The 20845-nt window shown below is 54.3% G+C and overlaps 9 protein-coding genes across 9 annotated transcripts; 5 read left to right on the top strand and 4 right to left on the bottom strand.

Moving 5' to 3' along the window:
• Positions 1–3: 3 nt before the first annotated feature.
• Positions 4–2431, bottom strand: BDY24DRAFT_392788 (uncharacterized protein). Its single transcript, XM_076640968.1, has 4 exons — positions 1276–2431; positions 1007–1208; positions 467–917; positions 4–329 (listed from the first exon to the last, which is right to left on the bottom strand). The coding sequence occupies exons 1-4, from the start codon at positions 2017–2019 to the stop codon at positions 146–148; spliced, it is 1581 nt and encodes a 526-aa protein (XP_076495563.1). The 5' UTR covers positions 2020–2431; the 3' UTR covers positions 4–145.
• Positions 2432–2773: 342 nt separating this feature from the next.
• UBA2 (E1 ubiquitin-activating protein UBA2) lies at positions 2774–6099 on the bottom strand. Its single transcript, XM_076640967.1, has 11 exons — positions 5886–6099; positions 5774–5814; positions 5429–5648; positions 5186–5286; positions 4921–5045; positions 4735–4808; positions 4551–4648; positions 4200–4459; positions 3913–4067; positions 3275–3794; positions 2774–3125 (listed from the first exon to the last, which is right to left on the bottom strand). The coding sequence occupies exons 1-11, from the start codon at positions 5992–5994 to the stop codon at positions 2828–2830; spliced, it is 2001 nt and encodes a 666-aa protein (XP_076495562.1). The 5' UTR covers positions 5995–6099; the 3' UTR covers positions 2774–2827.
• On the top strand, positions 6098–7807 carry BDY24DRAFT_392783 (uncharacterized protein). Its single transcript, XM_076640966.1, has 4 exons — positions 6098–6179; positions 6290–6415; positions 6538–6633; positions 6706–7807. Exons 1-4 carry the CDS (start codon positions 6144–6146, stop codon positions 7669–7671), a joined length of 1224 nt encoding a protein of 407 aa, XP_076495561.1. The 5' UTR covers positions 6098–6143; the 3' UTR covers positions 7672–7807.
• Positions 7808–8159: 352 nt separating this feature from the next.
• BDY24DRAFT_392780 (S10 family peptidase) lies at positions 8160–11064 on the top strand. Its single transcript, XM_076640965.1, has 15 exons — positions 8160–8439; positions 8561–8600; positions 8704–8784; positions 8886–8939; positions 9010–9086; positions 9174–9197; positions 9274–9530; positions 9615–9633; positions 9703–9809; positions 9883–9999; positions 10068–10269; positions 10403–10465; positions 10555–10705; positions 10780–10808; positions 10910–11064. The coding sequence occupies exons 1-15, from the start codon at positions 8194–8196 to the stop codon at positions 10976–10978; spliced, it is 1536 nt and encodes a 511-aa protein (XP_076495560.1). The 5' UTR covers positions 8160–8193; the 3' UTR covers positions 10979–11064.
• A 157-nt stretch (positions 11065–11221) lies between these two features.
• On the bottom strand, positions 11222–13959 carry RPT5 (proteasome regulatory particle base subunit RPT5). The gene is made up of 14 exons (XM_076640964.1): positions 13638–13959; positions 13514–13558; positions 13373–13453; positions 13201–13302; positions 13003–13111; positions 12820–12925; positions 12660–12742; positions 12482–12567; positions 12160–12366; positions 11819–12020; positions 11616–11697; positions 11524–11537; positions 11384–11412; positions 11222–11297 (listed from the first exon to the last, which is right to left on the bottom strand). Exons 1-14 carry the CDS (start codon positions 13851–13853, stop codon positions 11286–11288), a joined length of 1374 nt encoding a protein of 457 aa, XP_076495559.1. The 5' UTR covers positions 13854–13959; the 3' UTR covers positions 11222–11285.
• Positions 13960–14290: 331 nt separating this feature from the next.
• On the top strand, positions 14291–18231 carry BDY24DRAFT_104676 (uncharacterized protein). Its single transcript, XM_076635817.1, has 6 exons — positions 14291–15412; positions 15485–15573; positions 15642–16109; positions 16198–16417; positions 16501–16905; positions 16980–18231. The coding sequence occupies exons 1-6, from the start codon at positions 14324–14326 to the stop codon at positions 18087–18089; spliced, it is 3381 nt and encodes a 1126-aa protein (XP_076495558.1). The 5' UTR covers positions 14291–14323; the 3' UTR covers positions 18090–18231.
• Positions 17945–18661, top strand: BDY24DRAFT_392774 (uncharacterized protein). Its single transcript, XM_076640963.1, has one exon. The coding sequence runs from the start codon at positions 18086–18088 to the stop codon at positions 18638–18640; it is 555 nt and encodes a 184-aa protein (XP_076495557.1). The 5' UTR covers positions 17945–18085; the 3' UTR covers positions 18641–18661.
• Positions 18662–18746: 85 nt separating this feature from the next.
• BDY24DRAFT_442333 (ferritin-like domain-containing protein) lies at positions 18747–19655 on the top strand (the record flags this gene model as incomplete). The annotated part of the gene is made up of 4 exons (XM_076644676.1): positions 18747–18882; positions 18994–19091; positions 19171–19425; positions 19554–19655. The coding sequence occupies 4 exons, from the start codon at positions 18747–18749 to the stop codon at positions 19599–19601; spliced, it is 537 nt and encodes a 178-aa protein (XP_076495556.1). The 3' UTR covers positions 19602–19655.
• Positions 19656–19943: 288 nt separating this feature from the next.
• On the bottom strand, positions 19944–20612 carry BDY24DRAFT_416181 (uncharacterized protein; the record flags this gene model as incomplete). The annotated part of the gene is made up of 5 exons (XM_076643556.1): positions 19944–20041; positions 20152–20182; positions 20268–20294; positions 20432–20486; positions 20599–20612. 5 exons carry the CDS (start codon positions 20610–20612, stop codon positions 19944–19946), a joined length of 225 nt encoding a protein of 74 aa, XP_076495555.1.
• Positions 20613–20845: the final 233 nt, after the last annotated feature.

Here is a 20845-nt window from a genome sequence, read left to right as displayed (position 1 = left end):
AAACAAGACAAGCAGATCGATCGTCGAACTAAAGAGATAAACTAAAGAGATAAGGCTGGAAAGCGACATCAAAATATATATGTATAGAGCACAAGCAAGAATCCCCTCTCCCTCCTCTCTCTCTCTCACTCAGCAGCATCTCCGTTCACACTCCCTGCCTCACTGCTCTTGCTCCTGCTCCTGCTCCTCCCGTCGTCTTCTTGCTCAACAGCAGCTTTGGCTCCCGCACCACCCCCGCTCTCCCTCTTCCTCTTCTGCTTCTCGGTCTGCTTGAAGGCGGATTTCCGGAGACCCACTCGAGCTCGGATGGAAGCGAGGCAGAGGACGTCCTGGGAGATGAGAAAAGAAAGACGCGTGAGGTGAGGTCAGCGAATCCGGGAGGTCGCTCGAGTCTCTCGAGAGGGAGAGAGAGAGAGAGAAACGAGAAGAGAAGAGAAGAGAAGAGAGAAGAGAGAGCTAAGCTCACCCTGATCCTTCCCTGCTTGTGCCACATCTTCTCGAGGTCGTCCATCTGAACGGGGTAGATGGCCTCGATGTCCTTGATGGAGATCTTCTTCTGAGGGAGGATCGAGTAGAAGGAAGCGACGGTGATCTTGGTGGTGAAGGGTGAGGTGTCGAAGACTCGAGAGAGGAGAGGGAACTTTGCGAGGTCGGCTTCGTTGAAGATGGAAGGGAGGGCGGTGGAGGTGGCGATGCGGTGTTCCATGGTTTGGTCTCGGCTGGTGAAGGAGGAGAGGGTGGGAAGGGACGAAGAGAAAGGGTGTGAGCTTGGGGAAGGAATAGAGAGAAAGAGAGAGAAGGACGCGTTGAAACGAACACCAGGTCTCCGTAGCGTTCTCGATCCCTTCGGTTGAAGCTCATCACGTTGGTGGAAGTGATGGTGATCTTGTCCATGTGAGGTTTCTTGATGACGATGACTTGCGAGAGAAAAAAAGAGATCGAAACAAGTCAGCTTGACGAGAAGGGGAAAAAGGGAAACGAAGGAAGGAAGGGGAGTCGAGCTCACTTTCTCCCTTCGAACCACTTTGCTTCACGAGAACGCTCGTTCCATCGGATCCTTCGTACTTTTGCTTCTTCTTTGGAGGTGGAGCCGAGTCGGATCCTGAGAGCTCCGAGAGATCCTCCGAGGAAGAGGAGGAGGGAGAGGAAGGAGGTGCAGGCAAGATGGCGACGAGCATGTTGATGACTTCTTGTTGGACGGCGGGTTGCTTTGGAGAAGAGAGGAAGGGAAGGGTGAGCTCGGCATCGTATATAGAGAAGAACAAGAAAACTCACCAGTGCCTTCTTGCCCTTCTTCATCCTCTCCTTCCCCTCCTGATCGCTCAACTCGAACGTCCTACTCTCCCTCCAGGTATCGTACGCTTGAGGCGTCACTCCCCTCATGAACCCTTTGAGCTCTCCCGTTCGGACGGCCAGGGCAAATTTGACTCCGTCCTCCTGGTTCCCGAGGACCATGGCTGCGATCTGAGCTCCTTGTTCGTGGTTGGGAGCGTGTTGGACGGCTTGGTGGATCGAGAGGAACGTCGAGGGAGGAAGGGCAAACTCGAAGGCGAGGAGCTTCATCGCGTTCGTGAGCTCTTCCTCCTCCTCCTTCTCGTTCTCCTTCTTGTCCTGAACTGGCTTCTCTCCATCAAAAAGCTTGAAGGTTGGAAGAGGAGTTGCTGCGGTTGGAAGAGGAGGGAGCAGTCGTCGAGAGGAGGACGAAGAGACCGAGGAGACGGATCTCCGGGAGCGAGAGGAGGGAAGGAGGAGGGACGTCGACGTCGAAGTCTCGCGAGAGGATCGAGCAGGAACCGAGGAAGGTCCAGCTTGAGCGTTGATGGCCGGTGCGGGTGGTGGTGGAGCGAGGATAGTAGGAGTACTAGTAGTAGTAGAAGGAGGAGGAGAGAGGGAGGTGGACGTGAGAGGGGAGGAGCCAGGTCCGGGAGGAAGGTGGTCGACCAAGGAAGGAGAGCGAGGAGGAGGAGGAGGAGGAGCTTTCTTGTCGAAGAAGGGATGCATTTTGGGTTGAACTTCCATTAGGTTTTTGCCGATGTATAGAAGAAGAAGAGGGGAAGGGGGAAGAGAAGCAAAAAGGGGTTCGTGGTGGTTTGGTGGCAGAAGAACTCAGCGCGAGTCCTCTGGCAGACTCTCCTTTCTCTCCCAGCTTCATTCAGGTCATTCAACTTCGAGACGCGTTCCCCTCCTCCCTTTTGACGCGACTTTGGAGCGCGAAAATTCGATTCAACTTCCTCGACAGGCCTTTCTTCGACTCTACGATTTCAGGTTACTCTTTCTGTTGGGGCAGATGGGGGGAAAGGAAACGGAAGTCGGCTGTCTGGTTGCTGCGCAGTCTACATAGCAGCCACCAAGAGGAGGATGGGGATCTGAGGTTGAACGAAATAGAGTTTCTGAACACGAATTCCAGAAGCCTTACGTTAGGAGTTGGGTGTATTAGGAAGGAGAAGGGTTGGAACAAAAAAATAGAGAAACTTCGAGCAGAACAACCGCAAAAAGACTTTGAACAACAAACGACGACGACGCTGCAGCAGCGTCGCGACGCGTCTTCGACTTTCTCCTTTCAGGGGTCTTGCTTTTCGTTTAGCGCGAACGTTGAGCGAAGAACGTACCGCTAGATGTTTAAAGCGGTTGTATTGACTCGAAGGGAATCCTCAAGAGAGCAGTTTGCCAGTGGGCCTCGTCCGTGACTTCGTTTCGATCTTTCGCCGTTTCTCGTCTTGCTTCTTCTCCTCGATGTCTTCCGGGAACTCTAGCATCTTTCGTTCAACACAAATGCGCACCAAGACAGAACGATCAAATCCAACGCAGAAACCGACTGAATCCAAATCTAGAAAGCGTCCACGTCGATCTCGTCCTTCCCACTATCCTCAATCTCGATAGTTCCCGACTTCTCTCCTTCCACCTTGGTCTTCTTCGCCACCGGCCCGTCAATCTCCTCGACCTCGTCGAACGATCGTTTCTTGGAAGAGGTGGCCTCGATCTCGGGTTCGGGCGAGGCTGGAGCAGGAGGAACGGGTTGAGGTCGCATCGGAACTTGAGGGAGAGGGTAGGAGAGGGTGTAGGATGGGGAAGCGGTAGAGGTTGATGGGTCTGAGGAGGAGGAGGAAGAAGATTCGGAGGGGGTGCTGTTGAGAGGAAGCGGAGGCGGGAAGGGATAGAGGGCGTCAGCGAAATGAGTTCGACGCGTCGAGTGAGACGAGAAGACGAGCTCGAAAGGTGCTGGAAGGAGCAGAGTGGGACGAGATATGGAAAGATAGAGAGTTCAAAAACGCACAGATTACAGATGGCAAACGACACCGTCGCATGCTTCTCCTCCTCGTCCTCCTCGTCAACCACCGTCAACCACTTCCCGACTCCGCATCCCAAATCCTCCAACGTCCTTCCCTCGTTGTTCAACCCCCCCTCCTCCTCATCCTCATCATCGTACACCGGCTCAACCAACAACCTCCCACTCTCATAAACGCTCAACTTCGCTCCCTCTCCGTAACCCAGTCCACCTCCGGTCTCTCCCTCCTTCGCCCTCGGCGCTCTCACCACCTCCTTCAGCAGCTCCCCGAGCGTCACCCTCTTGGGATCGCAAGCAACAGGGATGTAGACATCTCTGCATACTCCGCAAGAAGGGAGGGGACCTTGGACCTTGAGGGTGACGAGAGGAGAACCCGTTCGTCCTTGGAGGTAGACGTCGTTGAGACCGAGAGGGTTTTGGGAGAGGATCTGGACGGCTCGGAAGGCGATGGCTCCGGCGATGATGGCGTTGGTGGTGGCGATGGCTGGGATGATGTTTCCGGCCATTTCTGAGGGGGAAAGGGAAAGGAAAGAGAGAGGAGGGATGATCAGCGTTCGAGAGAGGGAGGAAGGAAAAGACGCGTTCAAAAGCGGTAGAGTAGAGGATAGAGGGCCACTCTTACTAACCCTTGATCTTGAACCTCGTCTGCGGCTCAATACCGTAGGCGAACGAACGCAGGTTGGAGGTAGCCGTGACGAAATCGAGAGTGTCGTCGTCGTCTTTGTCGAACGAAAGAGGAGTCGAAGGATCGGCAACGACTCGAGCAGCCAGGCGTTTACAGCTGTTGTAGGTGGTAGGAAAGAAGAATCCAAAGTTGGTGAGCTTGAATCTTCAGGTCCTAGACAAATCGACGCGTCGATCGATTGTTTCGTCTCCTCTCCTCTCCGAAAGAAACGCAAAACGCAAAACTCACCTCTCCCTAAACAGCTCGACGTTCTCCTTCAAGCTCAACAGCTTCTGATCCTTCAGCCCAGCACCAGCTCCTCCGGCCTTAGCAGCAGCACTCGTCGCAGCAGCAGCAGCAGCGTCCTTGGCCTTCTTCGAAGTCGCCTCGGGAAGCTCGAACGCGTCTTCGAGGATGCTGTCGTAGAGGAGAGGAGTAGGTTTGATTCGACCTGGAACGGTCCACATGTCGGCCATAGAGAGGAGTCGGTTGATGTCGGCTTGGAAGACCTGTAGAAGGGGAGAAGGAAGACGTCAGGGTTCGGGTGAAGGAGAGAAGGAGAGAGACTGAAGTCGCGTCGAGAAGGAAGAGATGACGAACCTTCTCGAAGACTTTTTGGGGACCATCTGACTCGGAAAGGTTCTTCTTGACTTCTCTGAACGCAGAGGCTTCCTTCTTGAGGTTCTCGATCTCAGCGGCTGGAGAAAAGGAAAGCGAGGAGGATCGAAGTCAGATTCCCGCGTCTCGTCTTCCTCGAGCCTATTCAGCTCGAGAGCATACTCACCGTTCTCTCCAGCTTCCTTAGCCTTCTCCAGCTCAGCTCCGTCGGTTCCCTCATCGTCTTCGCCGAAGAGTTGACTGAACGGAAGAGGGAAAGAACAAGGTCAGCGCTGTCTCTCCTTTCGAACGCGACTCTCTCCTTCGAGATCCTCTGCTTCTTTCGACTGAGTTGAAGCGTGATGCTACTCACACGAAAAGATAACTCTTGGCCCAAACGATACAATGGATCGGCGTGCTCGGAGTAGAGCGGATGGTGCAGACGGGGAAGGTAGTTGGAACGGGTTTGGCGACGCAAGCGTAGCACTCGGTGACGTCCTGAGAGCGAGAGACCGTGAGAAGAGAGCAAAGGAGAGTCAGCTCGGTCTCACATAAAATGGATGGGTTCCGACCAGGGACGGAAGGGCGAGGCGAGGAGGTTCGGAGGGAGGGAGGAAGGAGAATGAGCTCGAGCTCACCTTGATGATCGGTCGAACCTGACCCAAGTAGCCAGCGGTTCCAGATTCCATCAGAGGGACACCAGCAGAGATGCAGAGCTTATTGACATGTCTTCGGGCATCTGAGAACATCGAATCGAAGCGTCGAAGCAAGAAAAAAAGAGGTCCTTCGCGTCAGCTCAGCTAACTCCTCCCTCCTTCCTTTCCTCTCCTTCGATCTCCAGCCCTCCGACAGCTACCCCGAAGCCAGAACATGGAACTCACCGAGGTTGTCCAGAGCTCCAAAGACCAAAGCGAACTTCTTGACCCAGTTCACGTCGAACTCCTGATCCTTGATGTTGGAGTGTCTCGCGTCGATATTGACGTGAGGGTTGAACTGTTTGGCCGTTGCTGCTGCTACGAGAGCCTTGGGTTTCGAGATGTCGGGTTTACGGAAGAGAAACTGTCGATTCAGATTGGAGAGATCGATGGTGTCGAGATCGACCTGAGAGGAACGACGTGACGAGGAGGCGAAGGAAGAGAAGGAAGAGAAGGAGAGAGGTCAGCTTAGTCGACTTCCATCTTCCTGGCTTCCTTCTCTGGCAAAAGGCCTCCAAACGAAAGACGTACGATGGTAATATTCGAGAATCCTATCAGGACGAGATTTTTTACTGCAAAGAGGCGGGTGAAGAGGAGGATCAGAAGAGCTTGAGGGAAAGAAGGGAGGAGGCGGTGAGCTCACAGAGTTCTGAACCGATTCCTCCTGCTCCTACGATTAGAATCGGAAGAGTCTCGATTTTGGCATGAGCCTCGGCTCCTAGAATTGACTGAGCATGCGTGTAGCGAGACATGTTGCTTTTTGTGGGAAAGGAAAGGACGTGGAGGGTGAAGGGAAGAAGGAGATCAAGGACGAAATCGTCTCCTTCCTTTCAGTCGACTTGAGTTGACCACCGACGTCGACATCGATTTCTCAGCTCTCTAGAAAAGTTCCCCTTCTTCAATGCAACCACACGATCTCTCGGATGGACTCACGGAGGTGAGTTTCATTTTGCAATCGGAAGTCGACGGCTTCGAAGATGAACGAGCTCAGAGCTGGTCTCTTCCTTCCTTCCTCTCCCTTTCTTTTCCTCTTCTTCTTTTGAGCAGTACCTGACCTTTGAACGAGAAGCATTGCTGGTGGAGAACATTAATCTCCAATCTCAGAACTCTGCTCTCTTAGTCGGACAAGTAAACCTCAACGAAGAGGTTCAGAGGCTGAGGGCCGTGATCCAGGTGCGTTTCCGTTCTCTCTCTCCTCCCTCTCTCCTCTCCCTTCCCTACCTTCTCACTCTCACAAAGTTTTCGGACTCACGATGTAGATTCTGACTATTCAACGTCGGGTTTCCCGCTTGCAGGCTGGTTTGAACGCCTTGACTGGCTCGAACACAACTCATCGCAACCTCACTCCCTCCCTTCCCTCGTCTGTTCCTCCTCCCGCTGCCGTCCCCATGGCGAGTCTCAGCGTCGCTCTCTCCATACCAAGCATGATAAGCTGACAAGTCCAATCTTCGTCACTTCACCAGTCGATCTCTCCCCTCACTTGTTCCTTCAACCTCGACGCATTCCCAAACGAAATCCTCACCGAGATCCTTCGCCATCTCCACCAACCCTTCCACTTCTACCACTACTCGAACGCCCTCCTTGGGGTATCCAACCCTCCCCCAGGATCCAGACCCTGGAACCCAATCAAACTTCAACTCGTCTGTCGTCGGTGGAAGTACGTCGCTCGACCTCTCTTCTACCGACAAGTCGCGTTCAACTTTCGAGACGAGGCCACACTCAATCTCGCTCTAGACATCACGGAAGACATGTGGGAACATCCCCTCGCCTACTCTCGAGACTCCGTCTGGATTGACGTTCATCCTTCGTACGAGGATCTCGATTCCGACTTCGAGGAGGACGACGACGAGGTGTTCTCTGACCTCCAAGTCAATGTTTCGCGTCAGGTCGAAACCAACGCTAGATTCGTCGCCCTCGCTTCGACCGGAGCCTCCTCTTTCTTTTCTGGACGTACCTTCCTGGAGCGGACATTTATTCTAGGGAACTCATCGCTCGAGGATGCAGGAGACGTGCTTCGAATCGTTGGAAGGAATTGGGACGATAGCGGGGAGTGGATCAAACCCGGCCTCAGCGCTGGCGTTCACCCTAATCAACTTCTCACCCTTCGTCTCCCCCCGTACGACATCCCCACCACTCTCACCTCCATCCTCAACTCATTCGGCAACATACCTTACGTCCCTCGGTTCCAACTCGACCTTCCCTTTCCTCTCACTCCCTCCCTTCTCAACACCATCTTCCCCACGCTCACCTCGATCCTCCAACACCCCTCCCTCCCCGAAGGACGAGACTTCATCTTCAAACACACAGGAAACCCGAAGAAGATCCTTTTCGGAACCAAGTCGGAGAAGGACGCGTCCGTTCTTCAAGGGAGGATCGAGGAGCTGGGAGGGTTGGAGGTCGTCGTTGAGGTGGTTGTGCTGGAGTTGTAGGGGTGGAGAGCAAGCTGTAGGCTGGTACATATCGGCGAGATGGGAGTAAAGCTGGGTGTTAGCGGTGTACGAGCGACTGAAGGAGGGGAGAGAGGTGTCCGTCGTTTTGATCGTTGTTCGACGCGTCGAAAGAGAGGTAATTGTTTCGTCGAGCTTGTTTCGTTGCTTTCGCCGAGTTTGATATGATCCGCTCTTGCTTCGCTTAACGATGTGTATCTTGAGTAGGTTCCCGGCTGCTTCTTGCTTCTCAGTCGAGAAACGAGAGGTGAGACGAACGCGACGTGAGAAAACTAAACAGCTTGATCCTCGACGACGACCCTGATGGAAGATGGGAATTTCTGTAATAGAAGGAACCCTCCATCGTTTCTTCATGCTTGCTCTTAATCTTTGCAAATTTTGCACAAAGGAACTTTCGGCGTCACCCGAAGGCAACGATGCGAGCTCAAAGAACCACGAGGTCGTCGTTTCCTCCTCCTCCCTCTATCTTCCCTCTTGACCTCTCAACCGCGACCATCTCTCATCATGAAACTCCTCTTTTCCTCCTTCCTCGTAGCTCTCGGTCCCCTCCTCGTAGCTGCAGATCAGCTCCGATTCGCCAACCCTTCAACCTCCTCCGATCCAATCACCTCCTTCTCCTCCTCGACTGGCCGGGTCTTGAACTCGCAGAACTCAAAGGTCAAGCTCTCCGAGATCAACTCTCCCGACGGGTTCACCACTCTCGAGCACGAAGAGTTCCCTTCTCATAGTATCCGAATCAAGGAAACGACGGTGAGTGCACTAAGAGCAAAGACAGATCGAAGGAAGGAGGGAACAGAGCTCACTCGAGGGCTGAACTTCTCTTCCATCTCTCCTCTTTTTCGGTTCTGCGTCCTTCCGGTTTCTCTGATAGGGATGGTGTGATCCCACCGTCAACTCATACTCCGGTTATCGTGAGTCGAGACTTCCAGGGACTGCTCGATGGAGCTGTTGGAGGGAACAAAGCTGACCTGGTCCTCGACCGCGACGTTCGCTCCCCTCTCCCTCCCTCGACAGTCGACGTCGGGAATGGCAAGGACCTCTTCTTCTACTTCTTCGAGTCCAGGAGCAAACCTGAAGAGGATGATGTGATCATGTGTGAGTCTCGTTGTCCCTCAGTAAGAGCTGAAACTGAAGAGTTGGCAACGGATTCGACTGAGGCTGATCCTTTCCTCCCCCTCCCTTTCACCTTTCAACAGGGATCAACGGTGGGCCTGGATGCTCCAGCTCTCTTGGACTCTTCATGGAGCTCGGTGAGTATGGCTCGTAGACACTCTCAGTGAGGGTTTCTTCGGCCGCTCACTCTCGTTTCTCTTTTCTCAGGTCCCTGCTCGGTCGTCGACGGAGAGGGAGAGGGAAACCTCACTACCAAGGTCAACCCTTACGCCTGGAACGATAAGGTATGCTTCTTCCTCTAGACCTCACGTCTCTTGACCTCGATCACGACGAAGCCGATCTGACTCTGCCGCTCTTCGACCCCCTTGCAGGCCAACGTCTTCTTCCTCGACGAGGTGCGCCTCTCTGCGTCTTTCTTCGTAGATCTTTCATTCTCTCGATACTGACCGCGTCGCAATACTCGTCTATTAGCCCATCGGCGTCGGATTCTCTTTCGCTGAGCACGGCCAGGTCGTAGGAAGGGCTGAGGCAGCAGGTATCGACGTTCAAGCTTTCATCGCCATCTTTTTCGAGACCTTCAAGGAGTTCAAGGGAAGGAAACTTCACCTCGCTGGAGAGTCATACGGTGGTCGCTACCTACCTGTGTTTGCCGCCGCTGTCTACGACGGAAACAAGGCTCTCGTTGCGGCCGGAAGCGCTCCCATAAACTTGAAGTCGGTCATGATCGGGTAGGTGCCTTCTCTCCTCTTGGGAACGATCGCTACTCGTCTTAAAACTTTCAGCTAACTCCGCTTGCTCTCACACCTTCGCAGAAACGGGATCACTGACACTGTAAGCTCTCGATCTCGTCTCGCTTCGATCTCGACGCGTCTGACTCTCTCTCTTCTCTCCCGCCTGCAGTACTCGATGCAGCGTGGATACTACGAGCATAGTTGCACAAACTCGAGCGGTACCGGACCTCTCCTTTCCGTTACTGCCTGTCAGCAAATGGCTCTCGCTCTCCCTCGGTTCGTTCTTCCTCTTCTCGCTGAGCTCTCGTCCTCTTCGATCTCGTCGCTGACTCGTCCGCTCACCTTTCAGATGCGAAGAGATGGTCAAAGCCGAGTGCCTGGATCGAAGCGATCTTATCGGTTGCCAGAATGCTCTCGAGTTCTGCGGCAACCACATCGGGGGACCTTTCTGGGGAGCTGAGCTTAAGTGCGTGTCGATTCGTTCTGCTCGTCTTTCCCGTCCTGATTTCTCGCCTTCGTACGTTCCCTTCTCAGCCCTTACGACGTCAGTAAGCCTTGCACCATGGAGGAGCTCTCCGACTCGCTCTGCTACCCGATCACCAAGAAGATCAATCGATACCTCGACCTGCCTCACGTTCGAAAACTGCTCGGAGTCTCGCCTCATCTGGGATCGTTCTCCTCGTGCTCTCCTCTGGTCGGACAGGCTTTCCATCAGGCTGCTGATGGTCTTGGGAAGGTAAACTTTCTCTCTTTCAATTGAACAAGAAGAGCGTTCGGGATGGACAAACGGAGAGATCGAGTCTCGACGCGTCGTCGTCTCATTTGCGTCGTCCATCGCTGAACTATCTCCATCCTCCCTCCTCAATCAGACCTGGTACTACGTCGCCGCTCTTCTCGAACACGGAGTCGACGTCTTGACCTACATCGGAAAGGTGAGCTCTTCTCTTCCCTTTCGTTATCATCGCTCGTGCTTCTCATCGAGACCTGACTCAACCCTTCGCTGCTTTTCTCCTTCAAACAGTTCGACTGGATCTGCAACTCTTCCGGAAACTACATCTGGACTAACGCTCTTGAGTGGTCCGGACACGAAGAGTTCAGCAGTCAGAAGCTTCGGGATTGGCACGTCGATGGCAAGGTTGCTGGGCAGACGAGATCGGCCAAAGGGTTGACTTGTGAGTCAATGTCGCTACGTCTCCGTTTGTCTTCACTTCATGCTGACGAGGGCGAACTTTGTTGCTTTGCGCAGACTTGACTGTTGACGGAGCAGGACACATGGTGAGTTCTCTTTTCTGCCATCGATGAGTTATCGTTGAGCGGTCTCGTTTCTCCTCTCGACTTCGACTGACTATCTTTCCCTTCCTCGTCTCGATATGAAGGTGCCCACCGATAAGCCCAAGGAGGCTCTCCAGATGGTCAACAACTGGATCGCTGGGAAGAAGCAGTAGACGGGGAGGTCGAGAAGACGAGATCGAAGACGCGTTGAATCGAGTCGGCCCTAGATTTGCTTTGGATGCGATGTCACTCGAAATGATAGCCTTTGATGAGTAGCTCGATCTTTCGCAGGATCTTTCGAAAGGACTTCGAAGTCTGGCAAGGAAACAAACAGTACAAGGCGAAGTGTCCGAGGGAAGCGCTGGAGGCGAGTTCAGCTTTCGTCTCTTCCTCAAGAACCGAGAAGAAGAGGAAGATCTAGTAAGAGCGTCATCCATCGAACGTAAACGATACCCTCCAGCTTCACTCGTGAAGAGTCGATTAAGCGAAGTACTGATTGAGGGAGGAAAGAAGAGGAAAGGTCAGCTTTCGGTTCGACGAGCCCTCGTTTCGACGAAGAGAAAGGAGGAGAGACTTACGAATTGGTCGTTCTTCTTCTTGGATTGAACTGTAAATATTTTAAAGAAGAGAAGAGAAAGAGGGATGAAGAAGACGCGTCAGTTCAAGCAACGAAGGGAAGAACGAGCAAAGATCGTCGAGAGAGGAGGATGAGCCGAACCTTCCAGGATACCACTGAGCGAGACAAAGAAACGTGCGGAAGGTCAGTCCTCTGCCAGAAGGTGTGCAAGAGAGGAAATGAAAGAGACGAACCTGTGGAAATGCTCGTGACCCAACACCGTCGCTCCCTCCCTCAACGCGATCATTCCAGCCTCGACACAGACAGCCTTCAGCTCTGTAACACACCCACGCACAAATTAAAAAAAGGTCAGTCTCAAAGCTTTTCCCTACCACGTCGAGAGAAAGCAATCTCTCCCTACGCGTGCCTACTCAGAGGAGAGGGAACAGAAACTCACGAGCTCCGTTGAACTCATCCGTCGACGCCGCCAGCTCCGCAAAGTTGACGTTGGGTCCCACCGACATCTTCCTCGAGTGAATCTCCAAGATCCTCGCCCGAGCGTCCTCCTTGGGCAAAGGGAACTCGATCTTTCGATCGAGACGACCGGATCGAAGGAGAGCTGGGTCGAGAATGTCGATTCGGTTGGTGGCAGCGATGACCTGCGATGAGGAGGGGTGAAACGGGAGGTCAGTAAGGAGGTGCTGATGCAGAAGAGGCTTCGCGAGAGAGCTCTTGGGAAGAGTAAGAGGAAGGGAGGTGGAAGGCAGACGCGCGCAGAAACGAAGGAAGGAGACTCACCTTGATCCTCTCGTCCGACCCGAACCCATCCAATTGGTTCAACAACTCCAACATGGTCCTCTGAACCTCCCTATCTCCCGACTTGTCGGAATCGAATCGCTTGGTTCCGATGGCGTCCAACTCGTCGATGAAGATGATCGCAGGAGCCTTCTCCTTTGCGAGCTCGAACGCATCTCGAACGAGCTTGGCTCCGTCTCCGATGAACATCTGAGTGAGATCGAGAGATTCTAGGTCAGCTGGAATCGAGGGAGGAGAGTGGTAGGGAGTTGAAAGCGAGAACGGAAGCTTAGGAAGGAGGAGGGAGGTGAGGTGTAGGACGAACCTGAACGAGTGAAGGTCCAGCGAGCTTGAGGTAGCAGGCGTTGGTCTGAGCGGCACAGACACGAGCGAGGAGGGTCTTTCCGGTTCCTGTAAGAGTTTCCGATACCGAGAAAGGCGTCAGCTAACTGTATCGGACCATCTGAAGGAGGAACAGACAAGAAGGAAGGAGGAGGGCTGACCAGGAGGACCGTACATCAGAGCTCCCTTCGGAGGCTTGATACCGAGCGTCTTGAACTTATCGGCCTGCTGCATCGGCAGCACACTATCCAATCCAACGTAGAAAGCTTTGATCAGCGTCTGATCTTGTCGGAAGAGAGGGAAGGAGAGGAAAGAACGCACATCGCTTCCACGAGCTCTTCAATCTGCTTGTCCAACCCTCCGATATCGGTGTAGGTTCCTGTTGGTCGCTCCTCCACCTCCATAGCCTTCACTCGAGAGTCGTATTCTATGTTCCGAACCGAACAAGTCAGCTCGTGGAGAAGAGAGGAAGGTCGAACGTGCAGAAGAGAGATGGGCACGAACCAGCAGGGAGGGTATCGAGAATGAGGTAGGAATCCTTGTTCACTCCGATGAGATCTCCAGGCTTGAGCTGCTCCGATGGGACGAGACCGATGAGAGGGAGAAAGATGGTCTACGAGCGTGTTACAAGAAGAGAAGATCGTGAGCTTTGAGGTCGGAAGTAGGGGAAGGAGGAAGGAGGGAAGGAGAGAGCGAGCTGACCTGACGAGTGCTCGTCTTGATGACTGCTGACTTCCCACTTCGTTTCGAATCCTCGTTCACGACAGCTCCATCGTCCTCGTTCTCTGCATCGATGTCGAGGATCTGGATCCGAAGGGTACGAGTATAAATGAGCTTGAGAGGAGAGAGAGAAGGGCGAGGAATGGAGACGAACCTCGACGACGTTTCCCACGAGGTAAGGAAGGACCTTGTTCTGCTTGATCTTCTGCTTGTTGTCCGTGATCTTCTCCAGCATCTATACAAGCAGACCAAGTGTGAGCTGTTGTAGACACTGAGAAGATAGAAACGAGCTTACCATAGACCTCTCGTGCCCCAACCTCATGCTCTCCGACTTCATCACCTGGGAGGAGTCGAAGCGAGATCTCAGTCAGCCTCTGCTCTCCTCGCGTCAAAGTAGATACATACAGGGAGATGCTCACCTTGATATCGTTATCGATCAACCTAGCTTGAAGCTTGATCTCTTCCGGACTCGACTTGAGGACGTCTTCAGGGATGTCGGACCAGTCTTCGACGGGAGGAGGTGGAGGAGGAGCAGCAGCTTCCGACGAAGAAGAAGCTTCCGCTGCTGCTGGAGTCATGGCGACATCTTCTGTATCCGAGAGGAGAGGTGTAGAGGAGGTCGGATCCGAGGACATGGTGGGAGAAAAGGAGGAGGGAGGGGAGGGGGAGGGAGGAGGGGCTGGTGATGGTGAAGGAGGAACTCGAGGGCTCGGTCGTGGAAGAAGCTCAAGGGAGGAATGGCTCAGAAACGATGGTATTTTTGTGAATTTCTTGAGATGCGAGATCGAAGAGGATCTGTACTTTGGAGATTGAAGATCTTTACAGCTTCCAAAAAATATGGGACCAGCTTCTCTTTGGACGACGACTGAGGACGAGCTCTCCGCCTCGTCGTCCCTTCTTCAGTCAGGCAAGTTATCCTCCTTCGAGATTGATTTTTTTCGAGGTCAATCCTTCCAGATATATAGCCTCACCTCCTTCTCAACTTTGAGATGAAAAAAAGAACATACTTCACTCGTGATTTTCTTCAAAGTCGCGTCGGTTTCGAATCGATGAGCTCGACGCTTCCTTCGTTCCTCTCAACTCCATCTCCCTCTCCCTCGCCTCGATGGTCGAGCCTACTCCTTCCTCTACTTCTTCTCGTCCCAAGCGTACCTCAGCCGCAGCAGGTGCTTCCGCTCTTTCTCGACAGGCTCAAGACGACGACGAGGACTCGGACGTTCCTTCAGAGGAGGACGGGTCGTCGTCTCCTTCTTCTTCCGGTCGTCGCCCTCGTCCCAACGATTCTCCTCAAAAACCAGTCAAGAAGGGAAGAGCTTCCTATGGAGGATCAGGCAGGAAGGCGAGAGGGAAGAAGGCGAAGAAGGGGAAGCAGAGGGAGGAGGAGGCGGAAGATGAAGAAGACGGTCCTCCTTCCTCGGTTGAGTCGATCGACACGGATCCCGTCGTTCTCATCAGCCCTATGCCAAAAAGGAGGAAATTCAGCACCACCCGGAAGCGATCGTCGCCCTCGCCTTCTCTCCCAGCAGGTCCCGTAAGAAGAGCTCCAGCAGCCTTCACTCTTGACTTTTTCAGCTCCTCTCAACCTCAACCTCAACCTCAACCTCCTTCCTCCTCCCTTCCTACGACCACCTCTCGTTCAAAACGAGCTCTCGATCCTCCACCAGCTCCATCCACCTCTTCCTCCTCCAAACCCGTCAAGAAACCTCCAGCAGCTTCCAGGACGAAGTCTCGGGCTTCAGCTTCGTCCAAGAGATCGTTCAGCGACGACGACTCGGACGACCTCCCTCCTTCCCTCCCTCCTTCATCGCGTTCTCGCCAACCCCGTCTTCCTGCATCTCCGAAACGGAAAGCAGCACCCAACGAGGACGACTACATCTCTTCCCCAGCCAAGAAACTCGCTTCGTCCAAACTCTCCTCCTCCTCCAAAGCTCCAACAAAGAAGAAGAGCAACGTCAACATTGCTCCTCCTCCTTCATCCCAGAGCTCAACAACCTTGTCCTCCTCCCTCGTCGGTCCGTCGCGATCGTTCCTGGGGTCTCAAGGAGGAGCTTCCAAGGTGGCGGTGGTCAAGGAGACCAAGTGGAGCCTGAGGGATTTGAAGAAGGTCGTGTGGGTCAGGTTGGACGCGGAGGGAGGAGTGCGTGCTGAGGAGGAGGAGGACGGAGGGAAAGGGAGCTTCTGGTGGCCTGCTCTTGTGAGTTTGACGCGTTTTCTTGGTTTCTGTGGCCTTAGGAGAGGAAGCTGATATGTTTCTTCGGGTTGGTAGCGTGAAACGTCGGACAGGGAGCTCAATAAGGAGTCGTGTGCCGTGAGACTCTTCCAGAGGAAGATGGACGCGAAGGGCAGACCTCTTGGGTTCGTTTCGAGCCTTCCTTCTCCAATAATCGAAGCTCTTATCTAACAAGATTTTGCGGTCTCTACAGTTCTCCCATCATCATCCGAAATCTCTCCTCCTCCAACATCACCAACCTCTTCACCGGTCTCCCTCGAACTTACAAGTTCAACTTCGCCACCTTCTCCCAACCTGCCACCGAGCCTTCACCTTCCCAACCTCAACCTTCCTCCTCCTCCGCGACTCTACCACTCACCCTCTCGTCCGTCGACAAGCCTCTCTTCGACTCGATCCTCAAACTCGCTCACAAGGAGATGGACGTCATCGAAGCGGAGGATCTCTACTCGGACGACGCGCTCTCGGCTGAGGAAGAGGATGCGGAGGAACGAGCTGCCAGGAAGGGGAAGGCGAAGGAGGAGAGTATGGCTGAGATCTTGGCTGCGAGGAAGAGGAATGGAGCTGGGGAGGTGGAGGAGAAGAAGAAGACTTACATGCAGGAGGCGAACGAGGCGGCTTTGGCGAGGAGAGGAGGCAGAGGAGGAGAGGTTTCGGACGATGAGTGAGTTTATAACGCTTTCCGTATCGTTTCTATCGAGACCTCTACTGAGTTATCTTCGATCTCTTCGCGTTCGTGCTTTCCATCGCAGACCCGACGGACCCGAGTTCTCTCCCAACGACAAGGAGAAGTCTCGCGTCTTCGTCCTGAACGAGCATGCCTGGTGGGGAGCGTTGATCACTGGTCCTGGGAAGAAGAATCCTCGAGGAGATTGGCTCTACTCCTGCAGGCTCGTTCATGGGAAGGTCCTCAAGGCTGTGAGGGAGGATAAGATCGTAGCGAGGGATCAGTTGCCGTTGATTCACAGGGCGGTACGTCTGCGTTTTCTCGTTCTCCTTTCTCTTCGGTCGACACTCGAGGGCTGATCTCGTTCTTCTTTATTATCTCTCTACAGGCCTGGGGCACCTACAAATCCCAACTCGCTCCCATCCCTTCCTCCTCCCTCGACGATCCTCTCCCAACCTTCCAACACGCTCGTTCTCGTCCCTCCACCCCCGAACCCTCCTCCTCCTCCTCTCGACCCTTCGAAGATCTCACCATGTGGGAGCAGCTCGTCCGATGTCGGCCTACTCTCGAAAGGATCATCAAGGGAGAGTACCCACCTGCTGTCAAAGCCCATCGGGAAGCGACCTCGGCGGGAGGGTTGAGGCTCAACATGGCGAGAGACGCGGTGGGGTATGGAGCGTTGACGGATAAGGAGGTGGAGGAAGCGGTGCTCCCGGAGTTGCAGAGGTGGGCGTTGAGGAATCAGGGGCCGGAGGTGGTGAGGGTCGAAGGAGAGAATGGGACGGAGAGGATGGTGAGTTTCAACGCGTCTTCTGTTCGTTGGTTTCGAGAGGGCTGACTTCTCGTTTGTTCATCTCGATCTCTCAGAGTCGACCGCCACGACCGACAGGAGACGAAGCCTACGAACGACTCTCGGAAACGTCAAGGGAGAAATACGTCGCTGGATTTCTCCTTCAACAAGCCCTCATCGAACTCGTCGTCCTCGAGCATGGACTTCGAGACGCGCCACTGCCAGCCGCTGCTGCTCCTCCTTCACCACCACCTCCTCCTCCCGCCCCACCTCCCGCAGGTTGGGTTCCTCTCGCTCTCGAACCATCACCAGCTCCCGAAGACGTCGCTCCAGAGGAAGTCTCCGCTCCAGCACCCGTCGAAGTCGCTCCCGTCGAGGAAGACGCGTCTCTCATCGTCCTGGCTGCTCCTTCGGAACCTGAACCCATGGTCGTCGACGACGAAGAGCAACCTCCTCCTTCAGTCTCGATCGTTCCCTCGCAACCCGACCCAGAACCTCAACCCTCCCTGCCTTCTCCTTCCTCCAACTCCCAACCCGAAGCGTCCACCTCCACGTCCAACGTCGTCCTCGACGCTGCTTCGCTACCACCTCTCGCTCGAACTCCCTCTCCCGCTCCCTCAGACGACCCAATCAACACTCATTCCCAGCTCGACTCCCCAACCTACAACCCTTCGATCCAATACCGTTCCCTCCTCTCCCACTTCCCACCTTCCTCAGCCTCTCACCCACCTCCAACATCCTCCCAACTCACCCTCGCCTCCGACGAGATCAAAATCTACAAAACCGCTTTGGCTCTGTTCCAAGCCGAAGAACCAACGGATCCCTTCTGGTGGGTGAGGCCCGAGTATTCGTATCGGTTGCAGTCCTTGGAAGCCGGGTTGAGGAGGAAGAGGAAGGCGGGAGAGGAAGGGAGGGAAGAGGAGAAGACGGTGCAAGATGCGAGGAAACAGTGCAGGGAGATGGATATCGGTGGCGGTGGTATTGGAGGAGAGGATGAGGGGGAGGGGTGGAGTGATGAAGACGGAGGAGACGGGGAGGGAGGCGGCGAAGCGGAGGGAGGGAGGAGTTTGAGGAGGAGGAGAACAGTGTCGGTGACGGTGAAGAAGGAGGAGGAGGAGGAGAAGGCAGGGAAGGGAAAGGGGAAGGGGAAGGGACGAGGAAGTGGGAAGGGGAAGGGGCGGAAATGAGTGAGCGAGCGGAGGGAGAAAGGGATGGACGCGTCGAGGAGGTTTGGATCCTGATTGCGTTTGCGTTTGCTTTGAATTTGAGAGAGGGACGACTTCGATGTTTACTAGGTTGGTTGAACGTGTTTCGATACTTTCTGATGTACTTTTCTCCAGGTTCTTCAGAGCTGGAGGTCGAGAGTCGTTGCCTCCCGTCTGCATGGCGACCGCGCTCCCTCGCGCGGATGGTCTCCTTCGTTTCTTTCGTACACGCCCACTCATCCGTTTTTGCTGAGGTTTCTATCGCTTTACGGGGTCACTTGTCTGGAAACTTTCAGTCCTTGGGCCACTCTCTGTCGCCTAGACGCTCGTCGATGCTGAAAGGACGTCAGCTTTCCCTCACCGGCGAACTTTCGCTTTGCATCAGTGCTTCGCCGATCTCCTTTCACAGCCTTGCACCTCCCGACGGCCTGACCGGCGATAATTTTCATCCAGCGCCTCCTTCGAAAGGTCCGGTTTTGCTCTTCAGCTCATGCTGCTTTCTTTACGCCGCCTTCTCCTCCTTTCCCTTATAAGACCTGCTCCTCACCTCTTTCTTCCTACCCAAACCATCACCTACTCCCCAACCCAATCCGCCTTCTCCACCCGAACCAATCTCCCCTCTCTCCCAACAACTCGAACATGAAGTCTTCCATCGTCGCCTCAGCTCTTCTTCTCTCCGCCGCTCCTCTTCTCTCCTTCGCTTCTCCACTCACTTCCAGAGCAGACTCGGCAGCTATCGACCTCACGATCACACAATTTGCTGGTCTTCTTGAACGTGAGTACAAGTCGTTTCCGATGACTTGAGCGGTGGGACGGGCGGAACGCGTCGCGACGATAACTCGAAGCTAACGGGCTTCTTTCCTCCCATTTACCCTCCCCTTTTCAGACCTCGAGGAAGAGTTCTACGTTCAGAGCCTCGCAAAGTTCCATCCCGACGATTTCGTCGAAGCTGGTTTCATCAACGGAGACTTGCCCGACGAACAGGTTTGTTGTGCTTTTCGTTGACCTCTCTTTCTCCGCCGAACGAATCTGATCATTTTGTCTCCTCTGCCTTCCCAACCAGCTGGACGTGATACACGACGACGAGGCTACTCATGTCACAACCCTCGACGCGGTTATCAAATCGATGAAAGCTGAACCTCTCGGAGCTCAGTGCCACTTCAACTTTGACGCAGCTCTGGTGGACGTAGACACGATGATCAAGACCGCTCGAATCCTTGAACTCGTCGGAGTCGGTGCTTACGAAGGAGGAGCTCTCCTTATTACCTCGAAGGACATCTTGACGGCTGCAGGGACCATCCTCGGAATCGAGGCGAGGGTGAGCCCCTGGGAAAAGTCACCTGGGCGAAATTGGGCGAGTTGGGCAGAATTAGGGCCCGAACGGGCTCAGGAAAGCCCAGATTGGGCTGGACGAACGCCGGGTACTTCACCTCTCACTTTGGGCAGTTCTGGGCTTTCTTCGGCCCAACGCACGCCCATCTGCCCAAAACCTGAGCCAAATTCACGCCCAAATCGGGCCCCTTATCCAACACTTTCCCAAACCATCCCATCTGAGCTCGAATTGGGCCCATCTAGGGCCCAGCTTTGGGCCAGCTCGGGCCCTGCAACGGGCAGCTCTCCCGCTCCTTCCTCCCCTCCTTCCTCTCCTCCTTTCCTCCCTCCATGTCTTTCTTCAAGACAAGGGAAGAACATTCGATCCTCCGTCTAGCAATCTAAATACCCGAGGCGACTAGCTACTCTTCGATTCGACTCGTTAACTCACTCTATGACCCGAAAACGAGACCCTCCTCCCCTTCTCCCGCTTCGACCATCTCCCTCTCCCTCTCTCGCTAGAAGTCAAGCCCAGTGACCGCATTCAGAGTATTGAGAGTTCGAGAGGTTGGTAGGCACCTCCGAGCCGTCCGTGGCACCGAGTCTAGGTCCCAGAGGTGATCCTGTGGGGAGCAGAGGGGAACGAAAGCAAGCAAACGGAAGCGTCAGGCAAAGGTTGACGAAGTCTTCCGAAAGGCAGAACGGAAACAAAAATAAGAAGCAAGGATCTCACCTGGTCTAAGAGAAGCAGGTGTAAAAGCCAGCTAGAGCCGATGCATTGAAGAAGGACGGAGAAGGGCGCGTCAGGAGAGTCGAATCGGGGAACTCGAAGTCGAAGCAACAACTCACCTGGAGCGTCGAGACGAGAACGTTGTCCTCAGAAAAGGAGCGAGTCTAGCCTAGAGGCTAGAGACCGATCGCAGGGTTTTCAAAAAATTCAAAGCGAAAGGAAGTCAGCAAATCTGTGACGAGAAGGAGAAGCTGATGTCGCCAGCGAGAAGGAAAGGACGAACCTCGTAGACGAGCAGAGGGCCCGATTCGTTGGCTTCGAAGACCCTGTTCGACGAGCTGGTACAAGGAGAAGGTGAGAGAAGGGGTGTAGATGTCAGTGAGACCTTCCTGGCTGTTGAGAACAAAGAAGATCATTTCTCTCCCTCGCCTTCGTCCTCTCCTCCCATACTTCCTCCGTTCCATCTCCTGCTCCTTCCTTCCTCCTCGTATCCCATCCACCCACAAATCACTCGAAACCCAAACTACACGCAGACTAACCATCGCCAGAAGGAACTCACAAGGTCCGTACTAGCAAAGGGCACCAGGCAACCACTCGAGAGCAAGCGGAAGGAAGGGAAGGAAGGTGTCGAGTGCCGAACCGGGTAGATCGTCGCAGGTGCCAGAAGAAAGTTTTCGGAGCATCCAAGGTCTCAGGT

This window comes from Mrakia frigida (assembly GCF_051309035.1).
Source record: "Mrakia frigida strain ATCC 22029 unplaced genomic scaffold BDY24scaffold_20, whole genome shotgun sequence".
Classification (NCBI taxonomy): domain Eukaryota; kingdom Fungi; phylum Basidiomycota; class Tremellomycetes; order Cystofilobasidiales; family Mrakiaceae; genus Mrakia; species Mrakia frigida.
The sequence above is the reverse complement of the archived record's forward strand: the minus strand, read 5'-3'. Positions and strand labels throughout refer to the sequence as shown.

What these genes read in the sequence shown, in the direction of transcription:
- BDY24DRAFT_392788 (XM_076640968.1), bottom strand. Translation starts at nt 2,019, where the DNA reads ATGGAAGTTCAACCCAAAATGCATCCCTTCTTCGACAAGAAAGCTCCT. An exon ending in AGAAGGGCAAGAAGGCACTG is followed by an intron (nt 1,209 to 1,275) that starts GTGAGTTTTCTT and finishes TCTTCTCCAAAG; the next exon opens with CAACCCGCCGTCCAACAAGA. An exon ending in ACAAGCAGGGAAGGATCAGG is followed by an intron (nt 330 to 466) that starts GTGAGCTTAGCT and finishes CTCATCTCCCAG; the next exon opens with GACGTCCTCTGCCTCGCTTC.
- UBA2 (XM_076640967.1), bottom strand. Translation starts at nt 5,994, where the DNA reads ATGTCTCGCTACACGCATGCTCAGTCAATTCTAGGAGCCGAGGCTCAT. An exon ending in GTCGAGCTGTTTAGGGAGAG is followed by an intron (nt 4,068 to 4,199) that starts GTGAGTTTTGCG and finishes CACCTACAACAG; the next exon opens with CTGTAAACGCCTGGCTGCTC. An exon ending in TCGTTTGCCATCTGTAATCT is followed by an intron (nt 3,126 to 3,274) that starts GTGCGTTTTTGA and finishes TCCTCTCAACAG; the next exon opens with CACCCCCTCCGAATCTTCTT.
- BDY24DRAFT_392783 (XM_076640966.1), top strand. Translation starts at nt 6,144, where the DNA reads ATGCAACCACACGATCTCTCGGATGGACTCACGGAG. An exon ending in TCTCGGATGGACTCACGGAG is followed by an intron (nt 6,180 to 6,289) that starts GTGAGTTTCATT and finishes TCTTTTGAGCAG; the next exon opens with TACCTGACCTTTGAACGAGA. An exon ending in GGCTGAGGGCCGTGATCCAG is followed by an intron (nt 6,416 to 6,537) that starts GTGCGTTTCCGT and finishes TCCCGCTTGCAG; the next exon opens with GCTGGTTTGAACGCCTTGAC.
- BDY24DRAFT_392780 (XM_076640965.1), top strand. Translation starts at nt 8,194, where the DNA reads ATGAAACTCCTCTTTTCCTCCTTCCTCGTAGCTCTCGGTCCCCTCCTC. An exon ending in ACGTCTTCTTCCTCGACGAG is followed by an intron (nt 9,198 to 9,273) that starts GTGCGCCTCTCT and finishes CTCGTCTATTAG; the next exon opens with CCCATCGGCGTCGGATTCTC. An exon ending in ATCGGCCAAAGGGTTGACTT is followed by an intron (nt 10,706 to 10,779) that starts GTGAGTCAATGT and finishes TGCTTTGCGCAG; the next exon opens with ACTTGACTGTTGACGGAGCA.
- RPT5 (XM_076640964.1), bottom strand. Translation starts at nt 13,853, where the DNA reads ATGTCCTCGGATCCGACCTCCTCTACACCTCTCCTCTCGGATACAGAA. An exon ending in TCGTGGGAAACGTCGTCGAG is followed by an intron (nt 13,303 to 13,372) that starts GTTCGTCTCCAT and finishes CTTCGGATCCAG; the next exon opens with ATCCTCGACATCGATGCAGA. An exon ending in GAAGAGCTCGTGGAAGCGAT is followed by an intron (nt 12,743 to 12,819) that starts GTGCGTTCTTTC and finishes TGGATTGGATAG; the next exon opens with TGTGCTGCCGATGCAGCAGG.
- BDY24DRAFT_104676 (XM_076635817.1), top strand. Translation starts at nt 14,324, where the DNA reads ATGGTCGAGCCTACTCCTTCCTCTACTTCTTCTCGTCCCAAGCGTACC. An exon ending in GCGAAGGGCAGACCTCTTGG is followed by an intron (nt 15,574 to 15,641) that starts GTTCGTTTCGAG and finishes CGGTCTCTACAG; the next exon opens with TTCTCCCATCATCATCCGAA. An exon ending in TGCCGTTGATTCACAGGGCG is followed by an intron (nt 16,418 to 16,500) that starts GTACGTCTGCGT and finishes ATCTCTCTACAG; the next exon opens with GCCTGGGGCACCTACAAATC.
- BDY24DRAFT_392774 (XM_076640963.1), top strand. Translation starts at nt 18,086, where the DNA reads ATGAGTGAGCGAGCGGAGGGAGAAAGGGATGGACGCGTCGAGGAGGTT.